The 13,587-nt window shown below is 37.4% G+C and overlaps 1 protein-coding gene and 3 non-coding genes across 4 annotated transcripts; 1 reads left to right on the plus strand and 3 right to left on the minus strand.

The window, feature by feature from the left end:
* Positions 1-323: 323 nt before the first annotated feature.
* TRNAA-CGC (transfer RNA alanine (anticodon CGC)) lies at positions 324-396 on the minus strand. Its single transcript has one exon. It is a non-coding gene; the product is annotated as a tRNA-Ala (tRNA).
* A 2,223-nt stretch (positions 397-2,619) lies between these two features.
* TRNAA-UGC (transfer RNA alanine (anticodon UGC)) lies at positions 2,620-2,692 on the minus strand. Its single transcript has one exon. It is a non-coding gene; the product is annotated as a tRNA-Ala (tRNA).
* A 6,749-nt stretch (positions 2,693-9,441) lies between these two features.
* Positions 9,442-12,059, minus strand: LOC141843246 (uncharacterized). Its single transcript, XM_074731301.1, has 9 exons — positions 11,610-12,059; positions 11,246-11,397; positions 11,037-11,132; positions 10,872-10,934; positions 10,336-10,404; positions 10,152-10,254; positions 9,990-10,061; positions 9,836-9,924; positions 9,442-9,734 (listed from the first exon to the last, which is right to left on the minus strand). Exons 1-9 carry the CDS (start codon positions 11,983-11,985, stop codon positions 9,585-9,587), a joined length of 1,170 nt encoding a protein of 389 aa, XP_074587402.1. The 5' UTR covers positions 11,986-12,059; the 3' UTR covers positions 9,442-9,584.
* An 897-nt stretch (positions 12,060-12,956) lies between these two features.
* On the plus strand, positions 12,957-13,041 carry TRNAM-CAU (transfer RNA methionine (anticodon CAU)). The gene is given in 2 exon segments: positions 12,957-12,994; positions 13,006-13,041. It is a non-coding gene; the product is annotated as a tRNA-Met (tRNA).
* Positions 13,042-13,587: the final 546 nt, after the last annotated feature.

Below are 13,587 nucleotides of genomic sequence, written 5' to 3' on the forward strand. Positions count from 1 at the left end.
CTTTTAAATACATAAACTTTGGAGGTCAGTCACTTTAAGTAGTAGTAATAGCAAGAAAGGCCCACTGGATCTCCACTGTTTAAGTTGAGATCGGTTGCCATTAGGATGTACAATTTTGATTTTACGAAGACCATGGCTAATTTTTTTATTTTAAAAAAAAAAAAAAAAAAAAAAAAGATTCCGACCTACCAAATTTAAACCAGCGATCTAAGGATTACAAACAATTACTTCAATCCTTCACTCTACCAACTGAGCTAAGGTCGGTTGGTAAAAATATATATATAATTGTTTATAATAATGAATAGTAAGAATATTTTAAAAAGTGGAGGTCTGGGGAATCGAACCCCATGCCTCTCGCATGCGAAGCGAGCGCTCTACCATATGAGCTAGACCCCCAATGACAAACAAAAAATATTTAAATTTATCTTCAGGTATTATCTTCTTTGTCTTGGAGGAACTCCAACCAAGACAAGAGACTAGTGCAAGGGATACTAAACAATACAGTATATACGAACTTGCATACTACTAACACCTTCCCTGAATAGTCCAATAAACATATATGGAAATAAAACACTCGATGATAGCATAGGTTAGAAACCCTGAGTTACGGTGAGGGACAGAGGTAGATGTTCTCTTTCCGTTCTTGTACTTCTCCAGGGAGTGACCTATTTGTCAATGTTCATTCGCGAAGAAAGTCATGCATCAGTCAACGTAAGTAGTGAAGTTTGTTCGAGCACCATAAAAGACAGTCTGGCAAGAAAACATCTCTTGTAAATATGTAAAACTTTGGAGGTTTTTCGCTATGTACAATAATAATAGTAAGAAAGTCCCACTGGATCTTCACTGCTTGAATTGAGATCCGTTGCCACTAGAGTGTACCATTTTAATTTTACGGAGACCATAGCTAATATTTTTATTTTAGAAAAGAGGGAAAAAATAAAAAGATTCTGACCAGATTCGAATCAGTTCACCAACAACCACTACAATCCTCATTAAGGAAAAAAAATTAATATAATAGTTTAGTAATTAATACATAATAATTTAGGTGTATACGAACTTGCATACTACTAATACCTTCCTGAATAATCCAATAAACATATATGGAAATAGAACACTCGATGATAGCATAGATTGGAAACCCTAAGTTACGGTAAAGGGACAGGGGTTCTCTTTCCGTTCTTGTACTTCTCTAGGGAGTGGCCTATTTGTCAATGTTCATTCACGAAGAAAGTATGCATCAGTCAACGTAAGTAGTGAAGTTTGTTCGAGAACCACAAAAGATAGTATGGCAAGAAAACATCCCATGTAAATATATAAAACTTTGGAGGTTTTTTGCTATGTGCAATAATAATAGTAAGAAAGTTCCACTGGATCTTCCTTGAGTTGAGATCTGTTGCCACTAGGATGTACCATTTTAATTTTACGGAGACCATGACTAATATTTTTATTTTAGAAAAGGGGGAAAAATAAAAAGATTCCAATAGATTCGAATCAGTTCACCAACAACCACTACAATCCTCGTTAAGGAAAAAAATCTATAATAGTTTAGTAATTAATATATAATAATTTAGGTGGGTGGAAGTCCAAAGAATCAAACCCTATGCTTCTCGCCTGCATAGCGAGCGCTCTATCATATGAGCTAGACCCCCAACAATGAGTTAAATGACATTGAGAGCCATCTTTAGGTATTATCTTTTTTGTCTTGGAGGAACTCCAGCTAGGATAAGAGACTAGTGCAAGGGATACTGAACAATGCAGTGTATACGAATCTGCATGCTATTAACACCTTCCTGAATGGTCCAATAAACAAATACACAAATAGAGTACTCGATGATAGCATAGGTTGGAAACCCTGAGCTACGATGAAGGATAGGAGTTCTCTCTCCGTTCTTGTACTTCTCTAGGTAGTAACCTATTTGTCAATGTTCATTCATGAAGAAAGTCATGCACCAGTCAACGTAAGTAGTGAAATTTATCCTAGTATAGATTCTGAGGCAGGAAAGATCTTCACAAAAATGTTTCAACCCCGTTTCGCCTAAACTCAATTTCCCCGACCCATAAGTTATCAAAAAGTTGAACTTCTTGTATTTTTCGACTAAAGTTGAACTTCCCATGTTTAGCTCAGTTGGTAAAAAAAATCTATAATTGTTTATTAATTAATATATAACAAAGAATAGTAGTAGAAAAATAGAAATGGATGGAGATCTGGGGAATCGAACCCCATGCCTCTCGCATGCAAATAGAACACTCGATGATAGCATAGGTTAGAAACCCTGAGCTACGATGAGGGATAGGAGTTCTCTCTCCATTCTTGTACTTCTCTAGGAAGTAACTTATTTGTCAATGTTCATTCACGAAGAAAGTCATGCACCAGTCAACGTAAGTAGTGAAATTTATCCTAGTATAAATTCTGAGGCAGGAAAGATCTTCACAAAAATGTTTCAACCCTGTTTCGCCTAAACTCAATTTCCTCGACCCATAAGTTATCAAAAAGTTGAACTTCTCATATTTTTCGGCTAACGTTGAACTTCCCATGTTTAGCTCAGTTGGTAAAAAAAATCTATAATTGATTATTAATTAATATATAACAAAGAATAGTAGTAGAAAAATATAAATAGATGGAGGTCTGGGGAATCGAACCCCATGCCTCTCGCATGCAAAGCGAGCGCTCTACCATATGAGCTAGATCCCCTAATAATAAATTAAATTTCATCGATATACATCTTTTGATATTATCTTCTCCGTCTTAAAAGAACTCCAACCAGAATAAGAGACTAGTGCAAGGGACATTAAACAATGCAGTGGATATAAACCTGCATGCTACTGACATCTTCCCCAATGGTCCAATAAACAGATATGCAAATAGAACACTTGATGATAGCATAGACTAGAAACCCTGAGCTACGGTGAGGAGCGGGGTTCTCTCTCCGTTCTTGTACTTCTCTAGAGAGTGACCCATCTGCCAATGTTCATTCGCAAAGAAAGTCATGTATCAGTCAGCGTAAGTAGTGAAATTTATTTGGAAACCATAAAAGATAGTCTGGGACAAAAATATCTCTTCTAAATACATATAACTTTGGAGGTCATTCGCTATGTGCAATAGTAATAGTAAGAAAGATCTAATCATTCGCTATGTGCAATAGTAATAGTAAGAAAGCTCTATTAGATCTCCACTGCTTGAGTTGAGACCGATTGTTATTAGGGTGAACCATTTTGATTTTACATAGATCATGACTAATTTTTTTATTTTAGAAAAAGGGGAAATTAAAAGATTAAAGAAATAAAGATTCCGACCTGTCGGATTCAAACCGGTGACCTAAGGATCACCTACAACCACTATTGTCCTTCATTCTACCAACTGAGCTAAGGTCAATTCTTTAAAATGACTTGCTTACATATTTAGGCTAGCTTAGCTAAGTCGGAATCAAGCCTATGTAGTTTTTCAAGTTTTATTTCGGATTGTCCCTTTATAGAAAACTTGGAATACGAATGAGATAAAAAAGGCCATCAATATCAGAGGCGGCGGGATGAATCCGCTTAATCCCATAAGTCATTAGCATCTTTACTACCAGTATAGAAGTGATTATTTTCTTTTGAGAGATGGGTGCTAAGTTGCCTCAATATAATTTTTTAACCTAACACATCAACTTTGCTAAGTTTTTAACATTTGATGTGGGCGCCCTGTGTAGCATATGAGATTCCCGTTTTGGAACTTCGATTGGCATCACTCCTAAGCTCCTTCAATAGGCGGTTGCAAACAAGCTCGTCAAATAAATTCATATGAGCCGAGCAAGCAAGTTCTTTTTTAGGTAAGGGGAATTCTAGTCACTTGGCTTTTCAATCCTTATCCTAGTATAGATTCTGAGGCAGGAAAGCTCTTCGCAAAAATGTTTCAAACCCATTTCGTCTAAACTCAATTTCCTTGGTCCATAAGTTATCAAAAAATTAAAATTCTCGTGTTTTTCAACTAAAGTTGAATTTCCTGTGTTTAGCTCAATTGGTAAGAAAGAATCTATAATTGTTTATTAGTTGATATATAACAAGGAATAGTAAAAAAATATAAGTGGATGGAGGTTTGAGGAATCAAACCCCATGCCTCTCGCATGCCAAGCGAGCACTCTACTATATGAGCTAAGTCCCCAATGATAAATTAAATAGCATCGAGATCCATCTTTTGGTATTATCTTCTCTGTTTTGGAAGCACTCCCGCCAGAATAAGAGACTATTGCAAGGGACACGGAATAATGCAGTGGATACGAACCTGCATGCTACTGACATCTTCTTGAATGGTACAATAAACAGATACACAATTAGAACACTCGATGATAGCATAGATTGAAAATCTTGAGCTACGGTGAGGGACAGGGTTCTCTCTCCGTTCTTGTACTTCTCTAGGGAGTGACCCATCTATCAATGTTTATTCGCAAAAAAAGTTATGTATCAGTCAACGTAAGTATTAAAGTTTGTTCGAGATCACAAAAGACAGTCTAGGAAGAAAATATCTCTTTTAAATACATAAAATTTTGGAGGTCATTCACTATGTGCAATAGTAATAGTAAGAAAGCTCCATTAAATCTCCACTGCTTAAGTTGAGATCAGTTGCTACTAGGGTGTACAATTTTGATTTTACATAGACAATGACTAATTTTTTATTTTAGAAAAGGGGGGAAAATTAAAAGATTAAAAAAATGAAGATTCTGACATGTTGGATTCAAACCGGTGACCTAAGGATCACTTGCAACCACTACAATCCTCCGTTCTACCAACTGAGCTAAGGTCAGTTCTTTAAAGGGACTTGCTTACATATATGGGTTAGCTTAGCTGAGTTGGAATCAAGCCTATGTAGTTCTTCAAGTCTTATTTCGGATCGTCCCTTTATAGAAAACTTGCAATACGGATGAAATCAAAAAGACCATCAATATTAGAGGCGGGATGAATCCGCTTAATCCCATAAGTCATTAGCATCTTTACTACCAGTACAGAAATGATTATCTTCTTTTCAAAGATGGGTGTTAAGTTGCCTCAATATAATTTTTTAACCTAACACATCGACTTTGCTAAGTTTTTAACATTTGATGCGGGTGCCCTGTATAGCATATGAGATTACCGCTTTGAAACTCCAATAGGCATCACTCCTAAGCTCCTTCAATAGGTGGTTGCAAACAAGCTAGTGAAATAAATTCATATGAGCCGAGCAAGCAAGTTCTCTTTTAGGTAAGGGGAATTCTAGTCACTTGGTTTTTCAATCCTTATCCTAGTATAGATTTTAAAGCAAGAAAGATATTCACAAAAATGTTTCAAATCTATTTCGCCTAAACTTAATTTCCCCTGTCCATAAGTTATCAAAAAGTTGAATTTCTCATGTTTTTCAACTAAAACTTCTCGTGTTTAGCTTAGTTGATAAAAAAGAATCTATAATTGTTTATTAGTTGATATCACAAGGAATAGTAAAAATTATAAGTGGATGGAGGTCTGGGGAATTGAACCCCATGTCTCTCGCATGCAAAGCGAGTGCTCTATCATATGAGTTAGACCCCCAATGATAAATTAAATTGCACCGAGATCCATCTTTTGGTATTATCTTCTCTATTTTAGGTACTCCCGTCAAGATAAGAGACCAATGTAAGAGACACTAAACAATGCAGTGGATACGAAGTTGCATGCTATTGACACTTTTCTGAATAGTCCAATAAATAGATACACAAATAAAACACTTGATAATAGCATAAACTGGAACCCCTGAGCTACATTGAGGCATGGGGGTTCTCTCTCCATTCTTGTACTTCTCCAGAGAGTGACCCATTTGTCAATGTTCATTCACAAAGAAAGTCATGCATTAGTCAGCGTAAGTAGTGAAGTTTGTTTGAGAACCACAAAAAACAGTCTGAGAAGAAAACATTCCTTCTAAATATGTAAAATTTTAGAGGTCATTCGCTATGTACAGTAGTAATAATAAGAAAGCCCCACTAGATCTTCATTGTTTGAGTTGAGATCGGTTGCTACTAGGTGTACCATTTTGATTTTACGAAGACTATGACTATTTTTTTATTTTAGAAAAGAAGGAAAAAATTAAAATATTAAAAAATGAAGATTCTGACCTGTTGAATTCAAACCAGCAACTTAAGGATCACTGCAACCACTATTTTTTGTTCTACCAACTGAGCTAAGGTCAGTTCTTTAAAAGGACTTGCTTACATATCTGGGTCAGCTTAACTGAGTCGGAATCAAGCCTATGTAGTTCTTCATGTCTTATTTCAGATCTTCCCTTTATAGAAAATTGGAATACGAATGAGATAAAAAAAAGGCCATCAATATTAGAGGTGGGATGAATCTGCTTAATCGCATAAGTCTTTGGCATCTTTAGTACTAGTACAAAAGTGATTATCTTCTTTTTCAGAGATGAGTGCTAAGTTGCCTCAATATAAATTTTTAACCTAACATATTGACTTTGCTAAGTTTTTAATATTTTCATATGAGATTACCGTTCAGGAACTCCGATAGGCATCACTCCTAAGCTCCTTCAATAGGCAGTTGCAAACAAGCCAGTGAAATAAATTCATATGAGCCAAGCAAACAAGTTTTGTATCAGGTAAGGGAAATTCTAGTCACTCGGCTTTTCAATCCTTATCCTAATATAGATTCTGAGGCAAGAAAGATTTTCACAAAAATATTCCAAACCCGTTTCACCTAAAGTCAATTTCTCCTAAGTAAATGGTTCGACTAAATTGAACTTTCTGTTTGTTTTTTTGCCTAAATTTAATTTCCTCGATCCATAAGTTATCAAAAAGTTAAACTTCCTTTGTTTTTTTTGCCTCACCTAGGGAAATGGTTCTTCAGTTCAACTAAAGTTGAACTTTTGGTGTTTAGCTCAGTTGGTAATTAAGTAAAATTCTATAATTGTTCATTAATTGAGATATAATATAATAAGGAATAGTAAAAAATATATAGGAGGGTGGAGGTCCAAAGAATCAAATCTCGTGCCTCTCGCATGGGAAGCGAGCGCTCTACTAAATATGCTAGACCCTCAGTGGTGAGTTGAATGACATCGAGATCCATTTTCAAGTATTATCTTGTCTATATTGGAGGAACTCTAGCCAGGATAAAAGACCAGTGCAAAGAACACTGAACAATGCAGTGGATACGAACTTGCATGCAATTGCCACCTTCTTGAATGGTATAATAAACATAAACACAAATAGAACACTGGACAGTATAGATTGGAAATCCTAAGCTACGATGAGTGACAGGGGTTCTCTCTCCGTTCTTTTACTTCTCCAGGGTGTGACCCATCTGGCAATGTTTATTCGCGAAGAAAATCATGCATCAATCAACGTAAATAATGAACTTTGTTTGAGAACCACAAAAGACAGTTTGATACGACAGTTTGATACGTAAAATTTTGGAGGTCATTCGCTATGTACATTAGTAATAGTAAGAAAGTGTCATTAGATTTTCACTACTTGAGTTGAGACCGATTGCCACTAGAGTGTATCATTTTGATTTTACTGAGATCATAATTAATTTTTTTATTTTAGAAAAGGAGAAAAATTTAAAAAAATAAAGATTTCGACAGTCAATTTGAACTAGGTATGCGTTGATTGTCAAGAAATAATCTATAATTATTTATTAATTGATATATAATAAAAAATATAAGTGGTTGGAGTTTGAGGAATCGAGAAATAACTATAATTATTTATTAATTGATATATAATAAAAAATATAAGTGGTTGGAGTTTGAGGAATCGAACCTCACGTCTCTTGCTCGCAAAATAAACAGTATACCATATAAGCTAAACACTAACACTAAATTATAAGATATTGAAATTCTTCTTTAGATATTACCTTCTTTGTTTTGAAGAAACTCAAACCAGAATAACAGACCAGTAAAAGAACACTTAACAATGCAATAGATAGCACACCTTCTTGAAAGGTTCAATAAATTAATACGCAAATGAAATATTCGATTATAGCATTGGTTGATTATATATATATATATATAAATACTTTTTCATAAAGAAAAGCAAATTTATTATAATTATTTTTTGAGTAAGAGATCAATGCAAAGAACACTAACACACCTTAAAGGTTAATAGGAATACTGGATGATAGTATTGACTGATTTTATATATATATATAAAAGAAAAATAAATTTATTATAATTATTTTTTTGAGTACATTACGTGGACAGAAAAATGAAAAGAGAAAGAGAAATTTATTAATTTTCTTCCATGCCGACTTTGTTTTGAAATAAAACAGGGGCATCAAAAATAAACTTAGTCCGGTCAATTTGATTCAAGTCTATTCAAATAACATTGGATCAGAATTGAGAATTTTAGAATTTGGATTAGATCGAATTGGATTAAAAATCTGACTCAAGAAAAAATTAGATCGGATTGGATTCAAGTTGAAAATTTTTTTAAAATCTGATCGATCGAGTTGATCTGAATTTAAGATGAAATTATTTTAAAATTAAATTATTTTTTTAAAAAATAAAAATATTTTCGTAAGAAGATAAAATAAAAGAATTCTAAAATTAAAAAAAAATTAATTGGATCGGTTTGATTATTTGAATTTATATTTAAGTTTATAATTTTAAGTTGTATTTGACTTCGGATAAAATTGAATTTTTTTAATAATATTTTTATTTCGGTGCATCCGAATCCACTCGACACCGCTAAATAAAGAATAATCTATCTAAAAATAGGCACCAGTTGTTTCTTTCTCACCTTTCATCCTCATGAAAAATAGATCCAGAGCCCATTTAACATTGCCCAATCCACTAATTTTATATAAATTTCAGAGATTTCATATTCTGCACGACTCGTATGTGACACTTCCATCATTACCGCCACCCTCGCCGCGCCGTCTGCCATCGCCGGCTTGTCGACGCACCACTCGCCAGCACTTCCACTGGGAAACCCAAATCGCGGTCGGATTCTGACCAAAGCCCAGGGAGCGGCGCGTCGATTCGGGCACGAAATACTATACATTCCCACATTTAACGATCGCGTGGGATGTGTGGTGCGCACGAGAGAATCACACGTAATATCAAACTCGCTCAATTTCAATGTTAAAATAATAACTTATTTAAATTTTATATCTATTTATTTTCTTCTTAAATAACAGAATGGATTGAGTATAAACTATCGTGCAGTAGTTACGATGATATCGTTCATGATTTTGAAGTCTCGACCCTGTCGACAAAATAAACGATTCAGACACTTGTTGGATCACGCAAGTATCTTTTTCCATTACAAAATAGGTTATCAGAAGAAAGACAACATTTCCCCTTGACAATGTAGCTGTAACATTATAACTTATAAGCTTCATATTTCTGCAGAAGCTACGTGATGGATCTACAAGATGAATGGTAGAACAACACCTCTTTGAACATTTCCTCGGCGGCTACTTTGTCGAATGTCACGACGCAATTGCTCGCATCGGTTGTTCGGATTCTTACTCGTGGTCTCCGGCATCTTACTCTTGTTGATCAGTTATTTGGATTGTTGCAATGCTCACAGTAGACAGCATCCACTCTTGTTGATCAATTATTCATCTTTTAAGTCATTTGGTAAAATTTCACCTTATGACTTGCCATTCTTCAATTCCGCTCTCACTTGCTGGATTCTCTGGCGAAGCTTACGCTTATGGTCGTGGATTTTACAGAGTCCATGGCCGAGGACAACAGCAGAGTAAATCCCATGTGTGATCATAGGTGCAAGAATGTTATCGGTCTGTGAATCAAGCACAATTTTATTTTAACTTCAGTTCAATTCGTAAAAGGTAGCAAAAGGAGATGGGTTGTTCATCTTTGCATAAAGAAAAGTTGTCTGACCTGAATCCATTCGAATCCGAGGTAGAGAGCTAGCAGCCCTTCTAAAAGGGGAGAATATATCTTCCTCATTTGCCTCCTCTCGTACCAAGCTGTGCAAAACACCACCATGTTAAGTTCAAGCAATACGTTCTAAATTTTATTGTTTAAGTCAAACCTGCAAAAAGTTTTTTGAGATCTTCACGGCCAGTTCTAGAACTCAAAACTGGTGCGACCACGTAAGTGGGATCTGAAAAAGGAACAAACAAAGATCTATGAGCTGGTTTTCGTGGCCAATTTATGTGTGGATACATGTGGAAGGGTGGATCTGACAACAAACCTTTAGGAGCAGTCGCAACATAATAAAGAGATCCAGTAAGAGCGGCGGTTATAACTGCGGCAAAGGCTTGAGCAAAAGGGACAAAGAGAGGCAGCATGCCAGTCTGATGGAAAGTTATACTCGATTAATTGGCTATCACTTGTACAATCAGTAAAATGAAAAATCATATAGACTGATAATATACCAAACATGCAATCCCGTGAGCATCTTTCATGAGTTCAGTGCCCCTTAAAAACATACCAGCCAATGCACCCTGTAAAAGCATGCAAGCTTAGACAAACGAGTATCACATGAAAATGGCATAACTGATACAGGACAGTCTTGACCTCCTCTCATACGCCCCACAACAATTTCATAGAAGTTGAGTTACGAAGGTATAGTAGCATAGCTTTGCAAGGTTTTCTACTTTTTTCTTCTAATGACTTGAGAAAAAGAGTCTAAAATGATTAAGATTTCTCTTGTACAAGGAGTTCTCAAACCTGGTCTAGTGGTATCAAAGGGACTTGTTATCTTATAAATTGGATCAATGGAGCTGAAAAGAAACTAAATTTTTCGAAATGTTAAGTTGCTGAAAAGAAACTAAATTTATCTATAGCTCCATATCTGTTTTCTTGATAGACACAATTAGTTGAAGTCCATCCTGGCTTTTGCACCAGTCAGCTGATGGAGAGAATGACCTATTAGCACTATATTAGACTTAGATTTCTACTAAGGAATTACCTGAACAGCAACCCGATAGAAGAGCTCCTCCCCAACAGAACTTGCTGTGACAATGAGTATGAACTGCAAAAATATCAAATCCCAGAATCCAGATGAATGTTGTTTGTCAAGCTTTATCATAGGTCTAATTCGTACATACTAGAAACCACAAATTGTATACAATACCTGCCATGGTGACATGCCGTAGAAGAAGCTTCGAAGCTCCTCGTCCTCCACATCTCTGATAGCGCGAGCATGGGGCGAATACTTCACCACCTCGTCCTATCAAATGAATGAAAAGAACAACAAGGGAAAGCAACAACCAGCTAGATTATAAACAGATTAAATTTAGAATTAGGCCTGGCAAGCAAACAAAGGGGTATAATTCTACACACATCTAGGATGAAGAGCAAAGCCATGATAGGAGGAGCAGCATAGCCCAGACCATCCAGGATCGCTCCTAGTGAGAGATGGAATCCTCCCGTTGCATCAATCCCAGTGATGGAGCATATGAACTTCCCTGCGAGCGCCATGGCTCCATAGATTCCTGATGGTCCAACCAAGTAAGTCCTCTTCTCATCCATTTTGTTTTCTTATATATAAACATATATAAATTGAAGAACACGAAGTCTTCAAGTTTGTGTAAAAATCGAACCCTCATCCATAAATATCGATACTTTTTCCAGTTATTGAAGTCAATTTCGGGAAGGAAATCATCGATTAGGGTGGCGTAGACAGAGGCAAGGAGGAGGCTCTAACCTATCCCGTAGCTGACCCTCACGATGGCGCCAATCTTATCCCACACGGGGAACTCCGTTTCCCCGCCGGCGTAGAAGCTCCGGTCGATGACCGTTGTGTTGGTGGTGCTGACGGACGCCGGCGACGCAGAGGCCTCCACGGCGCCGCCGCTAGCGGCGAACCCCCCGCGTCTGGCCTCCGATCCGTCGATTCTCTCGCGGTTCCCCTCGGCAGACGCCTTGATCGACGTCCATCCAACTGCCTTCCTCCTCTCGCGGGCCCACGAGCCACAAGCGGAAGAAGAAGAAGGCGAAGAAGAAGAGCAAGAGGGAAGAGCGGCGGAGGAGGAGAGCAGCGAGAGGGAACGGGAAGCAGAAGCCACACATCTGAGCTCCATCACCGGCAGATCTGTGGCCTGTGACCTGCAGGAAAGGAGAGGGTTTAGAGTCGTCGCTCCAGCGTCGGCCCACGCTCTGCCCCAAACCGGACCTCGCCCTTTTCAACCCACCAACGGGAGTCAATGATCCCGACCGGGTCCCAACGGCGCTGTCTTTCTACGGGCGAGTGAACTCGTGGGCGCCTAACCCGACGACGCACCTGCAGCGCTGCCTTATCCCGAGCGATTGTGCCGGCCAATCACGTCTCTCCACGCAGACCCCAAGGCGATAAGATCAGCCTGTCGCCGTAGGAGTGCTCGCTTGTCGTCGCTGGATGTGACTGAGGACATTCTGCATCCTCCTCAGGCGGATCCTGTGGACGCCTAAGGCTTTGCTCGACTGCGCTGCATGCGATCGCTGCTTTTGTTTCTCACTTCAAAATGTGGCTCGTCGAAGATCGAGACGACACTTGTTTGATTCACGTTTCAGGGGGCTCCGTGGCCGCTTCGCCGCCTTGAATATCGACGAGATATGAACAAGGGTTCTGGGCATGCACACGGCAAAGATTCAAAATTAAAGAAGTTTCTTTCAGCAGACGTGATCGCATACGTAACGCAAGCGACTGCGAGTGGAGAGGAGAGGAGGGGGAAGCCAATCGCAGTTGGAAGTTGTCGAGCATCTTTGACTTCAAGCTCGTGCTTGGGCTCCTTCCCTCACTCAGACGATTCGCTTCTCGAGGTCCTTTGCATCCAGCAATGGCGATGGAAAAACTCATCTTCAGATCGTTCGCACTTCACAGTTCGTTCAGTTCAGTTGTGTATCAGTGTATGCTTTATAGCTTACAAAACTCTGGTAGTTACAAACTCAAACCAGTCGATTAGATTCGCGTGCGCGCGTGATATGCGGTTAATGTGTTAAATATACAGCGGCATAAGATATATTATGGTACATAAAAGTATATATTTACACTAAATATTCAAAACATCAATATGGGGTGGTGGCGCAGTTGGCTAGCGCGTAGGTCTCATAGCTTCTGAGTGATCCTGAGGTCGAGAGTTCGAGCCTCTCTCACCCCATTCTTTTTTCATTTCTGAGGACGCTGAAAACTTGATCTAATTTTAAATTTAAATAAGAATTTTCTTCAACATACTCTAAATTTTGATAATAACACTATCATATTAAGACTAATTATCTTTTTTCCTTTTAGAGGCGTTTGATTTATTTAATTTTAAATTTAAATAAGAATTTTCTTCAACATACTCTAAATTTTGATAATAACACTATCGGCTAATTATCTTTTGTTTCCCATCGATTTAGTTCTACGAACATTTTCACCTACCATTATAATAAATTTGGAATGTGAAAATCAATCGACAAGTGATACAATATCACGAGTGACTCGAGCACCACTGACGTATAAAGTGTCCTGCATAAGAATCGAATTTTTATTATAAGAGTCCATCCTACCTCTTATTTATTGCACCATTCCCTTCGACTTATGACAATTTATCTAACAGTATTAAGGTTTCAACAATACACATTAAATTGTGATAGAAAATAAATATTAAGAATTTTTTTAATTCAAAATGAAATTGTTAATAAATTTAAGGATTAATATATTG

Source organism: Curcuma longa, chromosome 1 (genome assembly GCF_044706935.1).
Source record: "Curcuma longa cultivar G26 ecotype Majalengka, Jawa Barat chromosome 1, ITB_CL_G26_1.1, whole genome shotgun sequence".
Taxonomy (NCBI): Eukaryota; Viridiplantae; Streptophyta; class Magnoliopsida; order Zingiberales; family Zingiberaceae; genus Curcuma; species Curcuma longa.

Bases quoted from the DNA above. Each gene is read 5' to 3' on its own strand.
- LOC141843246 (XM_074731301.1), bottom strand. From the start codon at position 11,985: ATGGAGCTCAGATGTGTGGCTTCTGCTTCCCGTTCCCTCTCGCTGCTC. The intron at 10,255-10,335 runs GTATATTATCAG...ACTTTCCATCAG, and splicing joins CTCACGGGATTGCATGTTTG to ACTGGCATGCTGCCTCTCTT. The intron at 9,735-9,835 runs GTCAGACAACTT...CTTGATTCACAG, and splicing joins TCGGATTCGAATGGATTCAG to ACCGATAACATTCTTGCACC.